This window comes from Neophocaena asiaeorientalis, unplaced genomic scaffold (genome assembly GCF_003031525.2).
Source record: "Neophocaena asiaeorientalis asiaeorientalis breed wild unplaced genomic scaffold, Neophocaena_asiaeorientalis_V1.1 scaffold388, whole genome shotgun sequence".
NCBI classification, from domain to species: domain Eukaryota; kingdom Metazoa; phylum Chordata; class Mammalia; order Artiodactyla; family Phocoenidae; genus Neophocaena; species Neophocaena asiaeorientalis.
In genome coordinates, this window is record NW_020172738.1 from 5,999,563 (window position 1) to 6,027,117 (window position 27,555).

The 27,555-nt window shown below is 39.1% G+C and overlaps 1 protein-coding gene across 1 annotated transcript in view; it reads right to left on the reverse strand.

Moving 5' to 3' along the window:
• NYAP2 (neuronal tyrosine-phosphorylated phosphoinositide-3-kinase adaptor 2) overlaps window positions 1-27,555 on the reverse strand; it is a 202,327-nt gene that overhangs the window by 21,197 nt on the left and 153,575 nt on the right. The window contains exon 4 of the mRNA XM_024740610.1: window positions 6,571-6,780. Within this exon, the coding sequence (XP_024596378.1) occupies window positions 6,571-6,780 (210 nt within the window). The remainder of the gene's footprint in view (window positions 1-6,570; window positions 6,781-27,555) is intronic.

Sequence of the window (27,555 nt, forward strand, 5' to 3'; positions counted from 1 at the left end):
ATTCTCACCTTTACTTTGCAGTAGTATCTATGAATTAGGTACTATTATCATCCATCTTTTGTGGATGAAGGTCAGAATGATGACAGGACATGCCCGATGTCATCACTAATAAAAACAGAGTCTGGATTTAAATCCGGATCTTCTGGATGCCCAAACCTCAGTGCTCAATGACTATATTATACTTTATTCACACACTTACAATTAATATAAAATTTCCTCTATTACTCTACAAATGCAGTGTGCAAAAAATGGTGTATTTCTGTTTTCTTCAACTAAAATTAAATTCATATGTTTTCCACTTCTCTGAACTTGTGTGTACAGGACTCCTCGTGGATACGAAGGGCTGACCCATGAATGCTGGTGGAAAAGGCTTTCCTTCAATGGATCACGAAAAGGCCCAGAACTGTTCTACAGATCAGAATGCACAAGATGGCACCTTTCGTCTTCATCCCACACTGGTAAACAGCGTGCGAAGCTTGGAGTCTGTCTTCCAAGTATAACTATCCCCTTGAAGCATAAAATGCCATATTCTGGAGTTCAGAACCATAAAGCAGAAAGTCCAGCCTCACTGCAAACCCCTTGGAAACTTCACCCTAACTGTCCTCCCTCCCAATCAGAGATTGGGCCACTTTGCCAGGATGCTGAGAAAGGATTAGGCCGCTGGTCCTTACTATTCATGGAATGCCAGACCTCTGTACCTTTTCCAGAATTAAGAAATTCTCCCTCCCTTCTTGACCATCACGGGTCACATGCCTCTTTCTAATCGCCCCTCCTGTTCTCAGCATAGCCTTCTCAAGGACCTGCAGTTTCTAGAAAATAAAAACAGGGGGACAAGATATTTACTGGCACCTGCTGTTTCTGCTGTAACCCAGCCTCTCTGTGATTCAGGGTCAACTGCACACCTCCACCAACTGGTCATCGCTTGATTTTACTTTATTTTATTCTATTTTGTTTTGTTTTCTGTTTTTTTAATTTATTTTTAAGTTTTTATTTTATATTGTATATTAGTTGAATTACAATGTTGTGTTAGTGTCAGATGTACAGCAAAGTGAGTCGGTTATACATATACATATATCTACTCTTTTTCAAATTCTTTTCCCATTAGGTTATTACAGAATATTGAGAAGAGTTCCCTGTGCTACACAGTAGGTCCTTGTTGGTCATCTATTTTAAATATAGTAGTGTGTACATGTCACACAAACCAGAAAATGCAAATTGACATCCTTTATGTCTTACTCAGCCAGAGGAAGCAAATTATTTGACTCAATGTTTTGAAAAAATTTAGCTCTATTGAAAAATTGAGAGATTTCATGTTACAGTAATTAAATCTGGGAATTTGGGGTGAGCCTCTCTCATGGCGAGCATCAACTGGTACTGAGTAGCTTCTGTCCCCTTGAGATGCTTTGGTACTTTCCAGGTCACCTGCATCTCCATCATTCCATCCTGATGTTTGTCAGTTTGCAATAGATTTCCTCTGCAATGCCAAAATATTTCTCCAGGTTTATGCTTCTAACCAATGTGGAAATACATAACTTAGACCAAAAGAACTTCAAGTTTCAAGAAAAATGGGGAAAATATTTTCCTTTGTGAGAGCAAAGAATAGTTGTATGTATGCAATGTATAAGCAAAACATATCTGTTTTGAAGAAGGCACCTCTCCTAATTCACCCACTGATGCTACCTGCCTGTCACCAGGCATCTCAGTTTGCATCTCATGGTGGACATTCTCAGAGAGCAAAAACACACCAGGCTGAATACACAGAAACTGAGGTCATTTTAAGATTGTCTCATTTATAGTGTTAAGCCAAGGCCTCTGAGTTTACTTCCAAAATTGCTTTTCCCGTCAGGCAGGCCTAGCAGGACCAAGCCAGGAGAGGTCTGCCTCAGCCTTTGTTCATCTTCCTCATCCCATGTGGAAAGTTCTCCCTCTATATTTCTATGCAATTAATAATAATAATAATAATAATAAATGATTTTTAAACAGAACTGATACAATCCTGGTTAAAGACTCAATGTCTCCCATTAAGCCCTCCATCCTTTTTCCAGCCTGCCCTCATTTTTTGTTCTCTGAATGATTTTAAATGTAGAGTAAAAAGTAGATAATAGTGGAAATAATACACTTAATTATAATTTAATTCATTTATGCTCAATAGTTTTGTGTCATAAAGAAGCATAGTAATATCGTAGAGTGGCAGAGACCATGTTTTATGTTTTATATAACCCTATAGTGTGTGTATGTATGTGTGTGTGTTTTTGTCCCCAGAAACTATAACAGAGATGGATAAAAGCTTGCAAACTATTTGTTGATTGATTTGGTAATTGAAATCTAAATTTTTGTTAATACAATATCATTGGTATAATTTCTACTTTTTTTTTTTTTTTTTTTTTTTTTTTGCGGTACGCGGGCCTCTCACCATTGTGGCCTCTCCCGTTGCGGAGCACAGGCTCCGGACGCGCAGGCTCAGCAGCCATGGCTCACGGGCCCAGCCGCTCCGCGGCATGTGGGATCTTCCCGGACTGGGGCACGAACCCGCGTCCCCTACATCGGCAGGCGGACTCTCAACCACTGGGCCACCAGGGAAGCCCCTAATTTCTACTTTTTCTCATGAGCATTTGGATTCCAGTCCTCCACCACCTTCAAGACTCTCCCCCTGGGGAATCTCTGATTTACTAAACAACGGTGACTTGAATAAAGTGCCACAGCAACAGTGGCACTCGCTGTTAATTAGAGCTGAGATCTCCTGACACGCTCACCCACTTTACTTCAGCATTTCCTCCATTCCTCAAAAGAGCTGTTAAGAACAACCATTTCAAGTGGCTAAACTACTTTTGTTAAAGCAAATAGTCTGTGACTGGTAGCAGTTGGTGTGCCTTTGTATGCGTGTGTGTGTGTGTGTGTCTATGTGTATGTGTTAGTGAAACAGACAGAGAAAGAACCAGAAGCAGAAAGTTGATGGACACAGAGAGGGGGGACTTAAAAGTGGAACTGGTGGAACCTTCTTATATCTTGAGCATTAGGTGTGGAGCTGGGTACCTCCTTGTTTAGGGAAGAGGGTTATCGGTCGCAGTTCTGGTGTAGTGTAGGAAGGGGATTCATAGTCCAGTGGCCCCATGTCAAGGAAACAATAATGAAGTGTGAAGAGAAGACAGATAAAGAGTAAATACTGACTCACTCTCTTTTGTTCCAAAAAAGCAAGTCCAAAATGCTCTCTTCACATAGTTATTTGCCTAGTCTGGACAAAGGCCATCTCACTGATGAGGGTTACTCTTTAGCGTGTACACCATTTGTTTAAAACCCCAAAGGTGCGTGAACTTTATATTCAAATATCAATATTATACCTTTTTTGCTAGTGGAACTATGCCATTTTCTAGTATAGAATTGGCACATTTTAAGCTCTTTCTTTTTAGAAAAATTAAAACTGCGAATATAACAAATATTTTGCCTTTTCTCCTCTTACCCTCAAAATTGGAATAAAATAGCCCATTCTCAAGGCTCTGATAACACTTTTCCACTCATACAAAGGTAAAAACTTGCAGAACAGAAAATAACATTTGTCTTGTTGGAGGATTATAGGAACACTGTTACCAGACCTACCTGTACAGCTGCAGGTACAAAGGATTCTGGCACCAGGAAGTTTCCAACAACCAGCCACAACTCCTCCCCTTTTAGGATAAAAAAAAGCTGGAATTCTAACTCAGGAAAGATGGCTCTTTGGGACACTAGTCCACCATCTTCTGGGTCTGCTGGTTTTACAAATATAGTCACTATTCCTGGCCCCAACACCTCGTCTCTCAATTTATTGGCCTGTCATGCAGTGAGCAGTAAAAGCTTGGACTCATTAACAATGCTGACTATCCCTGTCTGAGTAAATGGTCTCCCAGTCACCCATGCTTGAAGCCTTGGAGTTACCATTGGATCTTGCATGATGAAAACTGAATTATATTATATCTATCTTAAAAATATTCAAATGACTACAAAAGTCCACCACATAAGGTTCAAAACCTAACCATGATGGGGCAGATAACTGTCCATTCCTTATGCAACACTCCATCCCCATCCCTGCAAATAGGCTGTTGATTTCATTTCCAGGTATAAGGCAGAGTTCCCTTGATTTAAGGGAAAGAAAGGCCCTCTATAAGCCCATGATGTTTCCCAGATCTGGCCAAGTAGATCAAAGAGAGCATCTGAAGGAGCGTGATGCCCAGAAATGTCTCCTCAGCTTGTGATCACAAATATAACCATCAAGGGTAGCAGAAGAGAAGAGTTAGAAGGATAGAAAGTTCCTTGGTCCTCAATGATATCACTAAACAGTTACAAGACTCCTGCAACTGCCTACCTCCAGACCCAGCACTATGGAGAGTTAACAGAAGCTGGTATTACTTTAGCCACTGTTAATTGGTACTCTGTGACTGAAAGCATTTCTGTTTAATGCACAAGACCCTTCAGGATTCTTGCTATCTGGTCCCACCCTACTTTGCAGTTTCTTCAACCTTCCCCAACCCTTCACAGCAAAGGTTCCATCCTGTGGTGTTTTAGATTTTCTTTCAGAAGGCTGACTTATTTCTTCTGTGTCCTCCAGGTGAGCAGCTCTTGATGGTTCAAGCTCTAGCTCAAAATGTTACCTCCTCAAGCAATGATTATCGATCCACCAAAAGCCTCTGATTGTTTTTCCTGAAATCACACCCTCCCAAGAAAAATTAATTTCTCCTCTGTGTTGCATATTATTTCTACATAACACATCCTATTGCAATGATCCATTCATCTGTCTTGCACTTGTCTTTGAGTCCCCAAATATGAGGATGTCTTACTCATCACTGTATTCACAGATCCTAGAACAGTGGCTATTTTACGTAATAAACACTCAGCTAATGCTTCTGGATTTTATAAAATACCCGTGGTCACAATAGGAGCAGATACTATTCATGGTTTTCTTGGATAGAACTGGTACAAACTTAGATAATCATTAAAAATATACTACTAATAAACCTAAAACTAATCACAATTCCCAACTGAATAGTGATGTCAACCTTCTTTGGGAGTGGCTTTTTTAATTTCTACAAAATGCTATTTGTTCCCTATGGGTTTTTTTTCTTTCTGACAAAATGCACAGATATCTTCTTCTCATATACCTATAGATATTTATACTTTACTACCAAAAATATATTTTTAGAGTTCTGATAAATTCACATAATGTTCCTTCTCTGCGAGCTGAACTCACGCTGTTGATTACCCATGTGATACATGATATGGCTCCATCACCAAAGCTTTTAGTTACATTTTCAGTCTGAGGAAGCTGTTGCTCTACCTCTGCCTGGCTATTGTTCTAGAAACATCCCTTCCCCAATATAGAGATCTTCATCCTGTTCCAGTTTTTTTTGTTTTTGTTTTTTTGGCTGTGCTGGGTCTTCATTGCTGCACGCAGGCTTTCTCTCTAGCTGCGGTGCACGGGCTTCTCGTTGTGGTGGCTTCTCTTGTTGCGGAGCATGGGTTCTAGGCACGTGGGCTTCAGTAGTTGTGGCTCGCGGGCTCTAGAGTGCAGGCTCAGTAGTTGTGGCGCATGGGCTTAGCTGCTGTGCGGTATGTGGGTTCCTCCCGGACCAGAGCTCGAACCCACATCCCCTGCATTGGCAGGCAGATTCTTAACCACTGCGCCACCAGGAAAGCCCTCCTGTTCCAGTTTTAACTTGTGCGTGACTGTCAGAGAGACCACAGGCTAAACTCATGCTAATTGCTTTCCAAGATGAATATCAGAGTTGAAAAAACATTAAAGAATTGGTCTTTTCTTCAGAGCTCTAACACTCTTAAGGAATAGAAACCTGAAAACTACAGGCAGTTGCTTGATTATTTGCTGTTTATTTCAATTGACAGCTCCCTGAGTCCACCATATAGATCAATCAGTTCAAAGCACACATATTCTGCCTTTTAAAAATTGATGTCTAATAATATTTATCTATTAACAATGCGAAATTGCATCACAGATTTTAATTTCAACTTGTGAATTTAAAGGTGTGTTAGATTATAATTTTCCAGCTCTTTTGACCTACAGGGAAACTTAGTACCTTGCCCAATGACCAGTTACTGTCTTCAGCTTATTACTGATACATCAAATGTCTCATAATATTTACTCTCTCTACTGCCTTCATATCGTCTTTGCTACATTTTTATCCTCAATTTTACTTCCTATTCATTTTTTCCCAGTTGTCTAGAATTTTTTTGAAGCAAAGGAGGCATAAACTCTAAGTTACTTCAACTTTATAAATGAAAACTGCTTTAGATGAGCCCCGAGGATTCTTTTTTTTAAGAAATTTAGTGCAAGACAGTTGGAGTTGTAAGGGCTGCTGCACTGCACAGCTCCGAAAAGCACCATTCACTTCTCTATCATCCACATGAAGAATGTTCCCTGTAGTGTGCCACATGCTGTCACCTCCTTTTGTGTGCAGGGCTATTTACGCTGTCTCTATGAGTAGAGACAGAGATATCTGTGGTTATGGTTTTCTAAGTGATAATTTCATAAAAGCAGTTTCTAGACACCCGAGGACCTACCGTCCAGGAGAACATTATCTTTCTTACCTGAGCTGTGGTTTCCTGCTAGCAAGGTGGGGCTCACAGAGCATCTTCCCAGTCTACTGGTGACCACAGGTGGCCCAGGTGTTCCATCCCATTCCTGAGCTTTGATAGGCTCTCTGGAGGAAGATGCCCCATGATGTCCTCTCTCTTTGTTGTCCAACTTTGGTATTGGTTCCGTGCTGTGGCTCCGAACTTTCAGCTCCTCTGCTGATTCTGTGTATTAACCAGAATTATATTCTGTTAAACAAGAGTCAAATCCTTCCCAGATTCCTTAAATATTAAAGAATGATTTTCTAAAATATTTAAAATATATTTTTGGAAACTTAGACTTGTGTTGAAGACTACATTTAAATAAAACAGGGACAGATCACATGGGTCTTCTTTCTGAGCTGTGCAGGTTATTATCAGCAGAAAATAATTATCTCTTCGGAAGTAGAGAACCTCAATGAATATTCAGTATTCTTTAGTAACTCTTCCCTTCTGCTAATCTTCAAGGAAACTTCATCAGGAGCACCTTACATTCCCTCTCTTTACTTTCTCATCTCCTCTTCATTCTGCTACCCACTGTGACATGAATTTAGCCCAGCCACTCTACTAAAAGTGCTTTTGCTTAAATCACCTAGTGCTTTTCAGTTGGCAAATTAAGAAGACATTTTTAAGCCATTTGATTACTCTTTGATTACTCTCTTATTGATATCTTCAATTTTCTTGGCTTCACTGATGGGCCATCTTCCTGTGGTGTGCTCGCTAACACCACTGCTGTGTCATTCATACCTTTTCTTCCTCGGAGAGTCCCTCACATGTCGGTTGTCCCCAGGGTTCTAGCTTAGCCACTGTTCTCACTCTACATGTATTCTTTCTGTGATTTCATCCTCCAGGATTCAACTAGCAATTGTCTGATGGCTAGTGATTTCTAAATAGTTTATCAGAAGTCTGGAACATTCTCCTGAGCTGCAGACTCATTTATCCAACTGCCTACTGGATGAGTCCATCTGGATGCCCCTTAGATAACACAAATTTAACATTCACGTACTGTACTGACACCATTTCTTACTAAACTAATGGTTCCTTCTGTCCTGCCAAACATCCAAGCTAGAAACTTATCTGTCTCTTTCTTTAACCACTACTCTCCAAATCCATCAGTCTGCAAATTCTACAGATTTTATTTCTAAGTATCTTGTTTTCCCTTCTGTTGCACTTTGTATCATGTCTACCTCAACTGTTCTGGCTCAAGCTCTAATCATCACCCTTGAATTATTGCAACCTGCCTCCTTGACTCTGTCCTTGACTCCCCAAAATACAAGCTCCGTAGACTGCCAAAGTGATCTGTTTAAAATGAAAATCTGATCAAGTGTTTTTTTCAGGGACTAGATGCAATAGCCGTTCTGTAAGGCATGTACAGAAGTGTTTAAAAGCATATGTAGTTTGGGATTAACAGAAACACACTACTATATATAAAATAGATCACCAACAAGGACCTACTGTATAGCACAGGGAACTTTACTTAATATTTTGTAATAACCTATAAGGGAAAAGAAGCTGAAAAAGAATATATATATATATATCACTTTGCTATACACCTAAAACTAACACAACATTGTAAATCAACTATACTTCAATTTAAAAAAAATAGCCAATGGGAAAATTTTTTTAAATAAAATCACTTCCTAATTAAAAAAAAAGCACAGGTAGTAAATAAACATGGTTTAGGAGTGATATCCACTTGCTACATTCAGAACGATGTTATTTCAGAGAACTGATGTGATAGCCATTCTGTAATGCACATAGATAAGTGTTTAGAGACAAAAACAAAAAAATGCAAATCTGTTCTTAATGTAAACCCTGACTAAAATCCTTCCAGAAGCCCAGTGTTACCCACAGAAGTATGTCTAAGCCCTTTACAACCCACAAGACTCTCCACCATCTCACTCTTTCCTGCCTCTAACTTTTTTACTTCCTACCTAAACGTTGTATTCAAGAAACATCAATAAATTGGCCATAGCTTCCTCTTCTCCACTCCACTTCCAACAAAAACTTCCAAGAAAAACAACACTGGTTTCTATAGCTACCATCTCCTATCTCACCTGCTTTGAATACCCTTACATCCTGTCCTTTAATTGGGGAACTCTTTCCTCAGTCAAGGTTACTTAATTTAAGTATCCTTGAGGCCTCCCCATCCCATATATCCAGCCCATGTTGGGATAAAGTCATCTCTGCACTGACACTGTCTTGTATCATTTTTCTGTGTACCTGTTCTTCTTAAAAGACCCGGAGTGCTTTAAAGGCAGGGTCTGAGTTTTTTTTTTTTTGCGGTACTGGGGCCTCTCACTGTTGTGGCCTCTCCCATTGCAGAACAGGCTCCAGACGCGCAGGCTCAGTGGCCATGGCTCACGGGCCCAGCCACTCCGCGGCATGTGGGATCTTCCCGGACCGGGGCATGAACCTGTGTTCCCTGCATCAGCAGGCGGACTCCCAACCACTGTGCCACCAGGGAAGCCCTGAGTTTTGATTTTTTCTTTTTTCTCCACTTGGTGCCTCTAGCTCTTAGCATATTGCTCAGTAGGTATTTAACCAATTCATTTATCGAGTACTTTTCCCAACTCCTCCGGCATCTTTCTGATGTGTGTAGAAAATACAACATTCTTAATGGAACAAGAGGATCAAGCCAGTGTTACAAATGTACTGAAGTGGTACAGAGCTAATAGTATTTTCAAAAATCTGGTTACCTAAAAATCACAAGTTGTAAAATTCACCAGGTTGAAAGTTTAATTCAAATAAAGATCTTTGAGAAAGACCATAGTGAAAAATTACAGAAATGGTTCAGAGAATCTGTATTTTGTTTTCTTTGCATGTAAGTTCAAACACTCATCATCTTCAAGCAGTGTGATAAGACAGATGTCACACTTTGGTTCCCTATTATCCGAATCTGTGGGGCAGAGACAGAATAGTTTATAATATAGTAAGCAGCTGGGTGAGGGATCTGAGAGGCCCAGCTGGGAGCCTTGGCCATTGTGGCCATATGGCTGGTGGCCCATGACATTGAGCCCTTGGTTTCTCCACTTGGAGGTTCATTTTGCTTAACTACAAAATGGAGATAATACCAGCCCTGCCTAACTTTCCCAATTTAATTTGAAGGATCTAATAATATCCTACATTTTAAAATATTTTAAAAACAAAACAGGGCCACACATGCAAAAAGTAGCATTCATTTAAAAAATTGTAGTAATTTGTTATTTATGAATTTATTTATTCTTTCTACATTTGTTTTGGATAATCACTGAGAGACTGAAGATACAGATAGAAAATTGCCAGACCACATAGAAAAATAGAATTCTAGCTGATTATCTACAATAATCAGCCCAGAAAGCCAACGTACAATCTATAATTCAGACTTGTAGAAATTCAGACCACTATCTCTAGCAAATAATAACCTGTATAACAATTGGCCCAAAGCAGCCAGGATTTGATTAAAAACTGACAGCTTCCCCAGTTTTTGGTCCTGCTTTTAGCATAGGATCAACCAGAGAAAGTCAAATATGTTCCCCTAACCAACGACATAGGATGTCCTGCTTCTGGTTAGCCTGCCTATAGCTTCCCTATGCCAACAGCCTTCACTGGGGGTATAACTGAAGCCTTCCCTTTTTCTCACTATAAAGCTTTCCCACTCTTCTCCCTGCCTTGAGTCTCTGCCAAATGTGGTGGCTGACTGCATTGCTTCAGCAAGTCCTGATGAAATAGCCCTGCGTGTTCTCATTTGTTTGCTCTTCGTTTATTTCCACATTGCTATGGTTCCTTCCAGCTCCCAGGTGCTATGCAGTTGTGTAAACACATGTCAAAAATATCATTCTATGAGACAGAACTTAAACCAGGAGGGTAGTCCCATAAGAACAATCTTAGAAAGATCCCAAGCTTAAGTCCCAGTTATACTGAAATCAAATATAAGTAAAAATATTTTAAACTAATACATTCCAGCAAATAACTATAGCAAGACAATTTAACCAACACTTACTTTTCTGTGCCCTGAGTCAAATGGAATAAAACCAGTATCAGAAAAGAACATCCTAGACTATATCCAAGCTGTTTATTCACAGTTTCAAAGAAAATGTAGCTCTGGCTTCCAAATGTCACAGCATCAGAACCTAATGACCCATCTGTTTCACCTCACGTTCTCTTCCAGATTTTAAACTAACCATTGGGATGTTTGCCTTATTATCGACCTCTATGTTTTATTCCCACTGGCATCATTAAGCAGTTACAATTTTTTTCTTATCTCTCTCTCTCTCTCTTTCTCACACACACACACACACACACACACACACACATACACACACACACATACACACATACACACACACACACAAACACACAGAGTCTTCTACCACTGGTATTGAAATTAACCAAACTAAAAAAAATGCTCTAATTTAACACTGGGTCCGATACTGTTCCTGCAGGTTCGGACACTACTTTAAATATGAAAGGCTGAGGGTGTCAAAGTCTCCCCACCAACCTCAGTTTCTTTGTTCTCATTCAAATTACTCACATACACACACCAGGGAAGTGTCATTTAGGTCTCAAATCTCAACTAAATAAAAGTCCAATACAGCTTTGGGAACAAAAAGGAGCCTTTTTTTTTTTTTTCTTCTTTCTTTGTTTTCAAGTCCCAGAGGTTAGCCTTCAGTGAGTTTTGGCAGGTATATTTAGAGAAACCTGAACAAAAGGTTTGCACAAATCATGCTACTCAGACTTGTGCCGGTGTACCTTCACATCCTAAATAGAAGGCAGAGCTGAAAAATCTGTAAGAAAACCATAAATGTATTATTGAGCATTTTATTGGGGAATCAACCAGGTATCCCGTGGTATTCAAGAAGAGCTTCCTACAAAATGCATTTTCTAATTAAAATAAATACGAAAAACTTTAAAATAGCTGTTGAAAAGAGACCAATGGAAAGTGGACAATTAGACTAAGAAATTCATACAATAAGACATATTGAAAGCTCAGAGAAATCTATTCAGAGGAATAAGGATGTGTTTATCCATATCCATATATCTCAATGTTTTCTTAAAGCCTGTTGAAGACAAAAATTGATTTTTAGTAACAAACTTTCCTGAACAAGATCAATCTTAGGTACCACGGTATGTTTTTCTTTTTAGACATTTTTATTGGAGTATAATTGCTTTACAATGTCGTGTTAGTTTCTGCTGTGTAACAAAGTGAATCAGCTCTACTTACAATAGCCAGGACATGGAAGCAACCATGGTACATTTTTACGTGGAAACTGAGTCCTTTCAGTGTTCACAGTTAAGCCCCAGTATGTAGAACTGGGCAAACTACGAAGAAGTTGCTCATCCTCTACCATGGAGTGTTGACTATTGATCTATAATCGTATTCTCACATTGAAATCTGATCTTGCTATTTAAAAAGCATATATGATTGTATTGTGCTTGTCTTTCGTATTGTGCATTTTACGTATCACTGTCTTAAACTTTTTACAGTGCTTAAGTTGAAGACGGATAAGTAAGGATAAGAGACCAGAAGTCATCTGTTTATGACCAACATATTCTCTACAGGATGCCAATCCATCACACTTCATGCTGTGAAGTCCTTTCTCAAAGTTTTCCCATTTCCTGCTGCTTATGCTGTCTGTGAGTCTGTATTTGTCTCCCCAGCTTCTAACTTATTCCTCTCTCTGTTCCTGCCCTGGGCCACCTACAATCACTTGGCTCCCCAGGTGGGTGTCACGGCTTTCAGCATCAGATCTGCTGCCCACCAGACATTGACTTTCCCCAGCGTCTCTGATTCACTCTCTCAACAATGAAACAGTACTGAGGACACTTCTAAATCTCCACGACCTAAAAATCCCTCTCAAGTTCTAGAGACAAAGAAAACAATTTGCAGTGATGGACCGTTACATATGGCTGTCTGGGGAACTACAACCGATTAAAAATGTTTTATCCTCTCTCCAAAGATGTTTCTTTTTTTTTTTTGGCTGGAAAGATCATGCAATTATTTATTTATATGCCTGGTCTCCCCACCAGACCATAAGCTTCTTAAGCCTAAAGACTTTATCTTTCATGTTGGTACTTAATACCTGATATCAGTGAAAATCAACTGAATGAATGTGTCATCCCTGCTTCACTCAGGACAGTGAGCTTATTAGCTTTTACCCCTGGATGTAACCTTATCTTAGGCCATGACTCACAGCCTTCCCTCCAACCTTTCCAACCTCACCCGGCACATGGGCCATGGCATGAACCAATAACCCTCACTGACAAACATAAGCTAATTACTGTAGCCAAAATTATTTTTTTGTTAACCCATACATGTTTCTAATTGACTTGCGAATGATAGACCAGAAAACAGGTGATCTACCTGGGAAAATTAGTATTATCTGGAAATATGAGGAGTAACACTGATTTCTTGGGGGACATAAGACTGCATTCTCCTTTCTTCTTTTTTTTGCAATATTTAACAGGATTAACTTACCTTGTCATTTAATTGCTTCTCTGAACATCTACATGATTCAGATGACTTAGACAAGAGGCTTTTATATTTGTGGTTTGTGACTGCTGTTGTACTAAAAATTTCACACTTTCACATAGGGGTCCCTTGGTTACAAAATATGGACTTAACTGTGCCTGGCAATATGGGGACCAAAGCTCATGTTGCTGATGAGAATTTGAGTTTCCTACGGATGTAAAGAATGCTTCAGAATTGTCCCCTCATATCGGTATAATCATCAAGATCAAAGTCTCTCTATTCTATTCCAACTGCTGAACCATGGAAATAATGAAAGGTGATCAAGGCAGATTAATTAGGCAGAAAAGACAACAAATTTAAACTCTAAAGGAGGCACTGCACTAACTTGCGCTATCAGATGGGTATTAGAGCTGAAAGAGACCTCAGAAATCCCAGTCACAACAGCTCATCAAAAGCAAGGTGTGAGTGTATGTAATTGCTGAGGTCTGCCTGCCTTTGGGAGGGTAGCCCCAGGAAGGGGGAGTTCCCATCTCATGGGAAAGCTGGACACAACTGAGAACATATTTAATTGCTGGAAAGCTTTTATACAGTGCTCAAGTTGGCCTCCCTCCAAGCACCACTATTTGTTGGTTGTTGGTCGTCCTGTTTCTGGAACTACTCAGAGAACTAGTCTAATTCTGTGTTTAAGTAAACACCCTTTAGAATCCAGAGTGAGGGAGTCTGTCTCCCCTTGGTCATGTCATCTTCAGAAAACAAATCTAGAACTCTCGCTCTCCTGGTCACCCTGGCCTGGACAATAATTGCATGTGATGGTGTCTTTTAGAACTGCGGGGTCGGGCTTCCCTGGTGGCACAGTGGTTGAGAGTCCGCCTGCCGATGCAGGGGACACGGGTTCGTGCCCCGGTCCAGGAGGATCCCACATGCCGCGGAGCGGCTGGGCCCGTGAGGCATGGCCGCTGAGCCTGCGCATCCAGAGCCTGTGCCCTGCAACGGGAGAGGCCACAACAGTGAGAGGCCTGTGTACAGCAAAAACAAAACAAAAAAAAAACAAAAAACTGCGGTGTCTAGAGCTGATCCGAGCCAGACAGCCTGACATGGTTTACCTATGAGTCTAGGTGGACGCTGGGGTCCTCCCTTTGCACTTCCATTATTCCACCTCCCGAGTCCCCAGAGAAAAGAGGGCAAAGGCTCCCCTGTCTGCACAATGAAAGGGCACCAGGGAGCAGGGGCAATTTTTAAATTTTTTATGATTGCTTCTCTCATGTGAACTTTGTCATTTGGGGTCAGTTATGTCAATTCCAACATCTAAGGGATGGCTTCTCTTCAAATATATATAAAGAACAATAGCTCAGGTATCTAGAGATTCCATAGTTTTAAAGAAAACCAGAAAGAAAATCCAGGTTTGTGTTAAGAAGGCAAATAAAATAAAACCTTGGTTTTAATAAAATAAATGAGGTACATTATTTAATAAAATAATAAAACAGATGAGGCACATGGAAGTAGGATGGACTTTGCAAAGAATCCTAATCATTTGACACATTTAAAAACAGCTCAGAGCTTTTACACAACTTGCTCAAGGTCACACAAATGACAATTAGTAAAAACCTAATAAAGGTTTCCTGACCACCACCCAGCAGGTAACTCTCACCCTAAGACATAGGAACTCACATACTGACTTATATTCAAAAGTTATTTTTTCATGGTTGCAAAGGATGACGCTTATTCATAGGGCAGAAAAATAAATAGAATTTTAAAGGCCATGTTTGGTCTTCAAAAACTCTCAACCAAATGTCCACATGATTTAACTACTTGCTTTTTTCAAGAGATTTTCTCTACCTAAAAAACCTTCACTGAAGTCATCAAGCATAGCTCAAATGTTGAAATATTTTAGTAACACGTTCTTTAAGAAATTCTAGCATTGCAGGGTGATGAGAGACAATTTTCTCAAAGAACACAATCTATATTTTTGTTTGTTCTCCTAAGGCAGAAGCCAAGAGGACCTGTGGGCAAAGACTAGTTAAATGCTGACCAAACTGTTTGTTCTCTCTAAGCACCTAGAAAAATCATACTTCCCAGTATTCCTTGCAGTCAGGAAGAGCCATACAACTGACTTCTGGTCATTAGCATGTGAGTAGAAGTGATGTACGCCACCTCCAAGTTTCGTCCTGAAACTTCCCACAAAACCTCATCCTCTTGCATCCCCCTCCAGCTGGTTGGGATTTTCTGAGGTCCTAGATGCTGGAAAAGCCATCAGATGGAAAATCCCCAATAACTAAGGGGAGAATAGTCTATTTTCCACTGAGCCCATTAATTCACATGTCTGTGACATATGTGGTGGTCTGTGGTGGTCTGTGACATGAACAAGATATAAGTTGTATTCTATTAAGCCACTGAGGTTGTGGAGTTGTTTGCTATAGCAGTTGGACTACTCTACTACAGATTTCAATAGATAGAATTTCTCATTTTCTCTCCTGTAAAATATATTCTAAATATAAAATCCTTGGTAATTCCCTCATGGCCCAGTGGTTAGGACTCAGCGCTTTCATTGCTGGTGCCCGGGTTCAATCCCTGGTTGGGGAAATAAGATCCTGCAAGTCTCACATGGCGTGGCCAAAAAATAATAATAATAAAAAATAAATATAAAATCCTTGAGTTTCTAATGAGGACATTTGTATTGGCATACTGACAGAAAAAAGAAGGGCAGAAAGGTAAGTTAAATTGCCAAATATGGTAAAGGAATTCAGCAAGCAATGCTTCTCTCTTAGCTCTAGTTATAATAAAAACACTTTACAAAACTGATAAATACATCTTTATTGAGTATGAAATAGATACTTTATACACTATGGCTTCAGTAAGTATGTGCTGAATGTACAAGTGGATAAGCGTCTGAAATCATCATTCAAATAGCTTATAGATTGTATTGATATTAATTTGAATGAAGATGTCATCCAATTTTTTTCCAAATAGTTTTTCATCCAAAAGAGTAGCAAAGAACAAAATCTCTAAGAAATAATTTTTAAAAAAGATTATTTTTTAAATATTCACAAAGAAAATATTGACCATTTCTTCAACATAAAAATAATTTAGATATAAATAGATACATTTAGAAAAAAATTCTAAATAAATTAAAATATTTTTCTCAGAACTATCAAAGCAGTAAACCATTGTGGAATGGGGTTGAGATGATCTGGAAGCCATTCTCAGGTCAATTCAATAAAACAACTCTCTTGAGCCTTGGTTTTCTCAGATACAATTACAGATTTGAAATAAATTATTTCTAAGTATCCTTCTAAGTCTAAAGTTTTATACATCTATGATACTAAAGTTCCTACTAAAAGCAAAATAGTTCATGAGGCTTCAATAATATGATTATATCTGTTCTAAAATATTTATTTCCACTTTATACTTCAGTGTTTTACAGTCTTCAAGGTGATTTTTGTTGTTTAATAATTCCTCTTCCAAACAAAACACAGTAAACTATAAAATAAATAAGAGAAAGTGAGCTCTTTAAAAGCACCAATGATTTGTTTAGGATCATCAGCAAACCCAGAATCCAATTTTTTTTTCTTAACACTTGATTAGAAGAAAATAAGGGTCCTGGTATAAAAAATACAGATAATACCCTCAATGTTTTCCCTTGTCAGTAAAAAGGAAAGTGAATGTTTCTTAGTCACTACTGGAAAGGCGGGAATGCCAGTTACAATGTCTTATAACACCAGCAACAACATTTTGAATTAAGCTTCTATGTAATCAGTGGCTACAATAGGTCAGAGGCTGCATTAGACTCTTTACAAATAATATTATCAATCCTTCCCAGGCAGGTGTGATGATTTCCTTTACTGCTAAGGAAAAATGAGGGTCGGTCCTCTTGCTTAATAAGCTCCCCAAGGCCAGTTGGAGGTGGACAATTGGAGGAGTCAGGATTTGAAACTGGGTCTCTCTGAACAAACAGCCACAGCAGTGAGGCTTTGTTTTGCTTGGTTTCCTTTTGTTTGGATTCGTATAAGGAGGATTATTTACCTTACTTAAAAAGAATCAATAACTTTCTTTTTAGAAATGCGAAGATTGTAGAAACAGGAAATTCATATGATGAGCTTTGGGAGAAATCAATTGTCAATCTAAATAGTGTAAATTACAAACAACTCAGCTTCTGCGACACATCAACATACAAATTATAAAGAAGTTCACAGTAGTTTTCAGATGGGAAGTAGATTGGATTAATACTCCTGCAGCATACTGTGTAATCCAAACCATAGGTATCAAGAGATATTTATCAGTAACACTGAAACAAGTCAGAAAAACCAAGAAAGTGCATTTTCTAAGACTGGTTTGAGCAGTTCACTCAAAAATATTTTTTTGGATTGCTTTGAAAAAATAAATGGCCAGTGAAGAAAACTATATATTTTTTCTGTATTGTATTCAATTAATGATAAAATGTACATGCCTCGCTCCATCTGTGTAAATATCTTGCAAGCCAGGCACTGTTGACAGTGAGAGAATAGGACAGCGAACTAAAACACCATGACATCTACTCACATGGGGCTCCTACTCTAAGAAAGAAAACAGTTACATGAAATAATACAGTCAGTATTTGAGCTCTAACAAAAACAAGGAGAGATGGTGGAGTATAGTGAAAGTGTCTAACAGCTCATTTTCCTAGTAGAGCAGTCAAGAAATCTTGATTGAATAGTGATTCAACAAGTGACAAAAGGGAGGCTGAGGATGGGCTCCATGAGTTTTGCAGCCCGGGAAAACTAACTGTTCAATGCACACACAAGTTGGAAGAGAGAAAGAGGGTCTGCCCAACTACAGCAGAGAGAGGAAGAGGAGGGAGGTACTAAGTGAGGTGGAGAGATAGAGCTGGGTCAGATAAACAAGGTCTCCTTGGGGCAAGGGCTTCATTGCAAATTCTGAGAGCAAGGGAAAGCAACTGAATGTTTTGTACAGCGATAGACCAAAAAAATATATTGACTTTTAAAAGATCACTCTAGTTGCAGCAGCGTAGAGAAGGGACTGATGTCTAGTCTTGTTAAGTATTGGGTTGGCCAAAAGGTTCGTTCAGTTTTAAGTAAAAATAAAAAACACATTTTCGGGCTTCCCTGGTGGTGCAGTGGTTGGGAGTCCGTCTGCCGATGCAGGGGACACGGGTCCGTGCCCCGGTCCGGGAAGATCCCACGTGCCGCGGAGCGTCTGGGCCCATGAGCCATGGCCGCTGAGCCTGCGCGCCCAGAGCCTGTGCTCCGCAGCGGGAGAGGCCACAACAGTGAGAGGCCCACGTACCGCAAAAGACACATTTTCATTTTCACGAAGAAATTGATACCTTGATCTTTGAATTCCAGCCTCTAGAACTGTGAGAAATAAATTTTTATTGTGTAAGCTACTCAGTCTGTAGTAGTTTGCTTTGGTAGCCCTAGCAGACTAACATACAACTGTACATGAAACCTTAATCTAGTTCCGCTACTCTCCAGATTTTAATTAAGGTAAGGAGAAATATGAAGAAATGAGTGGAGGAAAACAGATGTTTGTCGACTAACTGCTCTGTGATTACAAAATTCTCATTTCACTGATGAAGAAACCAATACAGGCTGGTGAACAATAAAGCCAAGATGTGACTCCCAATTTGCCTGACTCCAGTACGCCACATTTTCCTTCTGAAATCCTATTTCTTTATTTTTAAAATGTGAGTATCATACAATATAAGATCACTTTTCAGGACATTTCCAAATATCAAATACTATGCTATTATTTACATTTTATATGATTGAGTTTCATATCTTTTATTTGGAGCAAATTTAAATAAAGACAGTGTCACCCTTAGCCCGAGGCAACCCGGGCCCCTGTCCTGGGCACTGAACTTCGGAGACTCTCATTCTGATTCTCCTCCTGATGCACCCTCACCATGGGGCAAGGAGTCTAGGAGGCCAAGAGCCTGTGTCCATCCAGAAACTGCATCCTCTCCTTCTAGACCTTTCCTCATACACCCTGAACCCCAGATCTTCCTGTGTTAATAGTCCCAAGCTGGTTTCCAGGCTCTTTCCTTGAGTGTGTCTTCCCCCAGACTGATCCTAACAACAAATTCCCAGCCTGACAAAATAGCACAAGCGAATACTTTCAAACAAAGGGTAGAGGGGAACGATGCTTCAGGTTCTATAATACATTCAGACTGTCTAGAAAAAAGGCTTTATATTAGGAAAGAATGGGACCTGAATTTACATAGAAAGGGAGAAACAAATTAAGGAGGGTTTTGTGTGACAGGCTTCAGAGTTTGTACTTATTTTTGAGGAGTAGAGTATGCAGATGTCATCAGTATTAAAGGAAGATTCTCCCAGGAGAAGTGTGCAAGAACCAGAAGGACAAAGTGTAAGGAGTTATCCCAGGCCAGTGGCTTATTATCAGCACCATCTTATCTCTGGACATACGAAATCCCCAGAACTCCTGATATCACTACCTTAACATTCTGATGTCATCAACTTCTTAAACATCCTTTTCACTGTATCCTACAGACATAGATACAAAGGGGCAGAAATATAAAATATTTAGTTGCGTATCTTTTTATAAACAATTTTTAGTGTTCGCATCCAATGCAGATGAACCTGTGACTATCGACAGATGAAGATCATTTTTTTGGGGGGGGGAATTCAAAATCTATCATCTGTTCAATGACAAGATAATCATTTTTTATTAACCAACCTCATTGTCTGGTCTTAATCTGATGTCAAGATTTAGAGAGAAAAATATCAGACAAGGTTACACTGAGATTTCATTAAATAACTGCCCTGAACCCAGAGTCAATTCTCTGCATATTAAAAATGGAACATAATTAGGGAAAGTGTCCTTATTGTTCGACAATCCTTTTTACTTCAAAATAGCGCATAAAATGCAAATGTCTCCCTATAATTTGCCACATTAAATATTTATGCCCACAGCCCCCATAATGCCAATGGTGGCCTTTTTGTTTTTCTTTCCCATTTAAAATGACAGGACTGCAGCTCATCTTACCTCCCTCTACCTCTAGCTCTTCACGAATTTGATAGAGAAGCTACCAATAAAAATCTCTTAGTGGGACAAAAAGAATACTAAAATACTTGACAATTCTAAAATTAAGAGTTTTAGGGTTATAAAATCTTTAAACCTGGATCAGTCACACATTTTTGGCTTAGGATGTTTTAAGATATCTACATTTTTTGACAAATCCCGAAATCATATGCAAACAATTATAGAAGACCTGACACTAGTGTCATGCTTAAGTAGGACACAAGGCAGCAAATTAACATAAAGCTAACAATCTAAAAAAGAATCTTCTTGAAGAAAGGAGGCTGTAGGGACATGAACATATGTGAGCTTTACATTTTTCTCCTCCAACTGTCCCAGTCACAGTAAAATACTGAATAGAGACTGGCATAGTACAAAGATGTCTGGATTTAATTATTTGGGAAACTTGACCCTGGTAATGGTTCTGCCATCATACAGGTGACACTTGGGTATGTTGTTTTACTTTGTCTGCTTCTGTGTACTCATGTCTAAAGGGATTTAGACCATAGCATCTCTAAGATGCTTTTTGGATCTGAAATTCTATGGAAAAAAAGAAGAGCCCAAAACTTAAAATCTTACACTCTTTCCTCAGTTTAAAGTGAAATGGGATTCATGCGTACCTAAATACATTACAGAAATGTTATTTGATGAAAGTGGCCCACTACTGAAGGACAATGTTCTTAAAACTATAATTTTGGCCTGCTTTAAAGGGATTTTCAAACTAATGATAGCTTAGCATAGGACAGAAGAGGGGTGGTTTTACATACAAAATAGCCTTAGGTGCTGCTGGCAACATGAACAATCACACAGCCAAGATGCAGAAGAAATGATGTCAAGTCCGAGGAGGAGTAACGATGGCATGCGCAGAATAAAGAAACCAGGGCTATAATTCTGAGTTGCCCTTTTATGAGATATTCAAGAGGATGTGGCTTTATGAGCGGAAGCACTGCTTACTAAGGCCATTGGGAGAAAGTAGACCAATTATCTACTGGAGGCAAGGAATCCAAATTAACTTTTTCTTCTATAGGAAACAAAAATGTGGAATTCTATTGATGCCTTTACCATTTGTTTCTATCTATTTTTTAAATGGTTATGTCAGAATAACCCTTTGAACAATAGGAAAGAAAGAATGACTAGCAAGATCCATGTAATACTCTTGTTACCAGACATATAAAGTTTGGGAGGACTTCTGTAATGTAGAACATTTTTATGTGTCCTCAAGACTGAGTTAATGTGCACAGGAAATTACTATTAGACGTTTGGGATCAAAACTGAAGTTCCAGGGCTTCCCTGGTGGCGCAGTGGTTGAGAGTCCGCCTGCCGATGCAGGGGACACGGGTTCGTGCCCCGGTCCGGGAAGATCCCACATGCCGCGGAGCGGCTGGGCCCGTGAGCCATGGCCGCTGAGCCTGCGCGTCCGGAGCCTGTGCTCTGCAAAGGGAGAGGCCACGACAGTGAGAGGCCCCCATACTGTAAAAAAAAAAACAAAAAAACAAAAAATACTGAAGTTCCTGTTGCATGGGTTATTGCCACATTTTTACAGAAATGGCCTGGATGTTGTTGGAGGATATAAAATCAGTACTAATAATGCAGTGCATGGATTCATATCAGCAATTTGGAAACCAAGTGCAGAGGATTCATACCTCTTAATGCCACCATCTGGGAAGTCCCGGCCACAGTATTTTACAGTGTAAACGGAGTCGTCTTTGTATTATGAGACCCTGGGTGCCAGTTCGGACTTAGCCCCTAATTAACTGTGAGGCCTTGAGCAAATCACTTTCCCCTTCTGAGCCTTTATTTGCTTATCTGTAAATGAGGCACCTGGACTCAAGGATTGTCAGGTTTAGGATTCTGTTGATAAGTACCAGAACACATTCTATACTGGAGGTTTCTGTCCTAACCACATGTTGGAAACTCTTGGAGAGACTTCAGAAAGTATCCATGCCTGGACCACAATTAAATTAGATCACTGAGGGTGGGGCTGAGACACTAGTCATTTTTAAAAGCTCCCCAAGAGTTTCTAAAGTAAAGCTGGGGTACAAAACCACTGTTCTATAATTAATGGAATTTTTTTTAGCAATATTTAACATACTTTTTGTAGATTGGCACGGTCCTTTATTTCCCCAGTTTTCCCTGTTTTAGCTAAAAGCATTTTAATTATCCTTCTTTACCCAAGAGAAAGGAAAAAGAGCCGGAAAAAAAGACACGAATCTATTTTATATTTATTAGAATTCTTTGAAAAAAATTTTGTAGGTGGAGGAGAAAAATATTTGATCACATCAAGTTTTAAGATGATCCCCATCATATTTTCTTCTTTCTTTATTCCTTCCTTCCTTCCTTCTTTCCTTCCTTCCTCCCTCCCTCCCTTCCTCGCTCCCTCCCTCTTTCTATCTTTGTTTCTTTCTTTCAGTTATGATTATTCCCCATCTTCATAAATAAGGAAAGATTGAACTGCCAAAGCTAAAAACACATAAAAGCAACCACTGAGTGGGTGAGAATTTGTTGTTGAATTTTTATTCCTTTTCTTGACTTTTTCAGCTAGGCTGCCTTTTTTTTTTTTTTTTTTTTTTTGGGTAACCACCAGGGAAGCCCTAGGCTGCCTTTTAAATGATAAGGAAACCAGCAATTTAAGGAAGATAACTAACTTATTTATATGACCTGCAATCATTAGAAGATTAAAAAGACATTGATCTAAGATAGCCAAATACTTACTTCTCAGTGTTGTCTTTTTATGCCTATGATTTTTTCTAAAAGATCATAGTTCCCCTTTTTAATTTCTGAAGGAGAGACAAGCTTTTCCACTAGTAGGTGGGAGGTGTGTGGGTAGTTGAATATATGCACAGGTGCAATCGACTTTAATTAAGACTCAAATCATTTTAACAGGCAGATGGAAAAATGCTTCAATCTTCTTTTAAAGTAACAGAGGCATTCAGGCACTAAAAATATTAATGCATGGGAAGAAAAATATCATTTCCATTCTTCCTGAAAGGTGTAATTCTGAAAACACATTCATAAACGTTTCTGAAGCAAACACTAAATGTTAAGAAGAATAGTTTCTCCATCACAAAGGGTAATATGGATAATTAATTTCTATGAAAGTAAATGCAAAACTTTGTTGAAATCACAGTTACTAATAACCATATTTGGGGGGATTAAAGAAATCAGCTATTAAAGTTTCATAAGAAGAGCATGGCAGAATAGTAATCCTTTTAGGGATAATATAACTGATGGCTACAGAAATGACTGCATACTGTACATTCTTGATAGTAAACCATAGATTCTTTAGATAAACACAAAGAGAGGAATGGTGTTTGGGAATTATTGTTGGATAATCTGGAATTTTTCATAGTATTCTTGGGGAAAAAATATACATGTGAATTTGAAGAAAGGAAAAAAATTGTTTGGTGATATTATCAATTAACTAGATTTGATTTTTTCCCCCCAAGATGTTATTTTAAATGAAGTTAGTCAAGAAGATGAAATAAAGCTAAAAGTAAACTAGTAGAAATATACTTAAATATTGCTAACTTAATATGTAGAGGACACTTAGGAAAGCTGAAACTCTTTTCAGATTATGTTTCTACATAACATTCTATTTGTGCTCAAGTAACTGAATCTCTTTATAGTTCAGTTTCTCTGTAATATAAAGGAGTTAACAAGAATATTTCTGAGCCCCAGCAAGTTTTTATTGAGATTCTACTGCGTGATTCATGGTTTAAAGACAGAGAGTAGGAAATCAATGATTTACTTCTCCACTTGTTCTTTTTAAAGCCAAGGAAGGTAAGATACAAAAATTCTTCTCTGGATCTTTCATGGGCAACATCATTTCATCTTTCAATCTTTCTCCCTTTCTCTTCTTTCCCTCTCTCCCTCCCTCCTTCCCTCCCTCCCTCCTTCCCTCCCTCTCTTCCTTCCTTCCCTCCCTCCCTCCCTGACTCCCTTTCCTTCTATTTTGTGCCAGTCTCAGCCAATCTAGTAACCAGTATTGTGGTTGGACCAGCTCTTGTGGTTCTTATTATGATTGCAAGATTTCCTCAGCAATAACCATCAGGAAACTTTGGAAAATAAAAAAAGGTTTGTTACTCACAGGCTCTGGAAAGCGCATGGCACCGCACAGAGGGAGAAGGAGTACATACTGGCCTGGGGTTGAGGGTGAGGGCCTGTGGTTTTGTGGACTCACTCTTTATTGGTGAATTTAAAACATAGCAGCACTCCTGGGCATGTATCAGGAGAGAAACATGGTTCATAAGGATACATGCACCCCAGTGTTCACTGCAGCGCTGTTTACAATAGCCGAGACATGGAAGCAACCTAAATGTCCATTGATAGATGAATGGATAAAGAAGATATAGTACATATATAAAATGGAATATCACTCAGCCATTAAAAAGAATGAAATAATGCCATTTGCAGCAACATGGAAAGACCTGGAGATTACCACACTAAGTGAAGTAAGTCAGACAGAGAAAGGCAAATATCATGATATCGCTTATATGCCGAATCTAAAAAAAATGATACAAATGAACTTATTTACATAACAGAAACAGATTCATAGACTTAGAGAACAAACTTATGGTTACTGGAGGGGGTGGGGAGGGATAGATTGGGAGTTTGGGATTGACATGTACACACTACTATATTTAAAATAGATAACCCACAGGGACCCACTGTGTAGCACAGGGAACTCTGCTCAGTATTCTGTAATAACCTAAATGGGAAAAGAATCTGAAGAAGAATAGATATATGTATATGTATAACTGAATCACCTTGCTGTACACCTAAAACTAACACAACATTGTAAATCAACTATACTCCCAAAAAATTTTTTTTAAAAATGAAATGATAGAGAGGGGGACCTTGAAGATGGCGTAAGAGTAAGACGCGGAGATCGCCTTCCTCCCCACGGATACACCAGAAATACATCCACACGTGGAACAACTCCTACAAAACTCCTACTGAAGGCTGGCAGAAGACCTCAGACCTCCCAAAAGGCAAGAAACAAAATCTACAAACTAAAAAAATAAGAAATAAAAAAATGAAACATAGCAGGAGGAATTTGAAGCCCGGAAAGAGAAAAAACAAGTGGGTCCAAATGGTCAGTTATGAAATTAACCAAGAACTCTAAAACAAAGGAGCTTGGTGGGGGCAGGGCTGGCACTACGCCTACGCAAGGCAGCCATCTTTGAAGTGGATGCCTCAGCCGTCAAAGCTTAAGTCTGACTCCCGTCCCCTTTTCAACTCTCGTCATCACCTTTTCACACTCTTTCACATAAACACACATATGAAGCAGGTACAAACTGTTTAATCACAAAGTACCTCAGGAACAGAGATGTTTCTTTTTCATTTCTTGTGAATTAAATTAAAAAAAAAAAACAGAAACAAAACCTGGATGCTATTCCTTATTTCTGATGTTAACCAATACTCTTTATTACTCTGATCTCTTGTTTCATAAGTTATCTGGTAGCGGACTTCTTTGTGGCAAAAGCAATCTGAATGATGAATAAGGCCTCAGAGAATTCCGATATCCATCGATCTGGGTTAGGCTCATGGGTTAAAAGAGGGGAAGGAAATAAAGCAAAAAGAAAAGGGGTAGCCCGAGGATGAGGACAGAGCAGTATTTGCAACACTAGATTCTTTTGTATGCCTCCAACAAAAACAACGTGTCTCCTGAGGGTCACCAGACCCAGTCCACTGGAGTGAATCCAGGATGCCCAGGCTCTTGCGAGCTTCGAAACCTAAGGACCTGTTGTGACATGGGCCAGGCGCGCCAGAATGGTACAATGCAGAGGCAAGAGAGAGAGAGAAGGCATTTTTGTAAAATGCTAAGTTCTAAATCTGCCTGTCTCCTTTACTATCGATATTTATGCCTTTGTACCAATGTGCTTTGAATTGCCAAGTCTTCCCCCAGAAGGTGCCCTCTCCATTAATATACGTACCTCTCGTCTTCATTTGAATTATTAGGTTTTATTGCTCGACACTTCAAAATAAAGATTCTAGCACCTGGAATAGTGCCTGGCACAGAGTAGGTATTTTATAAACATTCACTGAATGAATGAAAGACTGAACGAATGCATATACATGGTTAAAACACTTAGGCATTAATAGCATCAAAAAGAATAAAATACTTAGAAATAAACTTAACCAAGGAAGTAAAAAACGTGCACACTGAACATTACTTCTTCCATCAATTTTACCAGCTCTCCCCACTCTAGCTTAGTATTCCGGAATTTAGTGTGAGGCCAACCCTCCACTTCATCAGGTTGCACAGCAAGTCCTTATGTGGTTGTATGTTAACACTTGACAGGAACTTATCTGATCTTTAATAGGAGCCCCTCTCCAGATGGAGACCCAGTGTGCTCTACCATACCCTGAGGACTATTGATCCTCTGACAAGCTGGTTTTGATTCCTGTTCCTATTTCGGGCCTTACAATTCAGATCCCTAACATACAAGTCTTCAAAAAGTTTTGCTATATACCTTAGGTTCTTACTTTCAAAATTGGACCTTATTCTGGTGGTTTCAACTTTTCCTTTTGGGGGATTATATTTGAGTGCAAGTGGGTGCCTTTTAGGCCTTTCTTTCCCTTCCTCAGTCCCAGACCTAGGTGTTTCTGTTCATTTGAAGCCACTATAGACGTAACTGACCCAGGAGCTCACAATCTCCCAGGGGCACAAAATGCAGGTCTGGCTTCACTTCTCTGGCTCAATAGCTTCCACGGTCTTCTCTATTCTTAGAAGAACTTTTAAAATTAATAAAGAAAGAAAGAACGCTGAAGCCCAAGGAAACATACATTTTACACAACACAGATTATGAGCTGGCCTCCTTAAATGTCAGCTACGCATGAGTCTCTCTAAGTCATCCATTGATTTCACATGGAAGTAGGTCAGGACTGCTTTTAACTGGAGAAGCCTCACGCTGCAGGTTTCATTTAACTATGTGGACGGAATATTAAAAATTGATGTGCAAAGCAGACCTCTGCTTAATTAGCATCTGGATAAAGTCTTTACTAGGAAAGCCATGGAAGTTAATAAAAAATGGGAAAATTGACAATGAAGTCTTTCAACAGCTATTTTTGTGTCTGTAGCCTTTTATTTATGCAAAGTATATGGATGGTCACTTCATGCCTTGCCTATTTATGCCAGTTAATCTGTATTTAGGAGGCTGGCATTCTTCTTCTATCTGGGGTTGCACACGCTTTTATACAAAATTTGAGTGTTTCTTGTCGCTTTTTTCTGACGTTGCATTTTTTCAAATGCTAAACTTCAAATCTGTTTGCATGTTGACTAACCACGTTAAAAGGAAAAGAGATTCCATTTGAATCTGCTTAGAAATGACACTTCACACATCATCCTTTTAACGGTCCCCCATCTACATACTAAATATTTTTTTTATCTTAAGCACTTTGGATCTTAGGCTTCTGCCTAATTCATTGGTTAATACTTATACCTTTTTTGGAAGCAAACTTTTTATTTTAAAAGA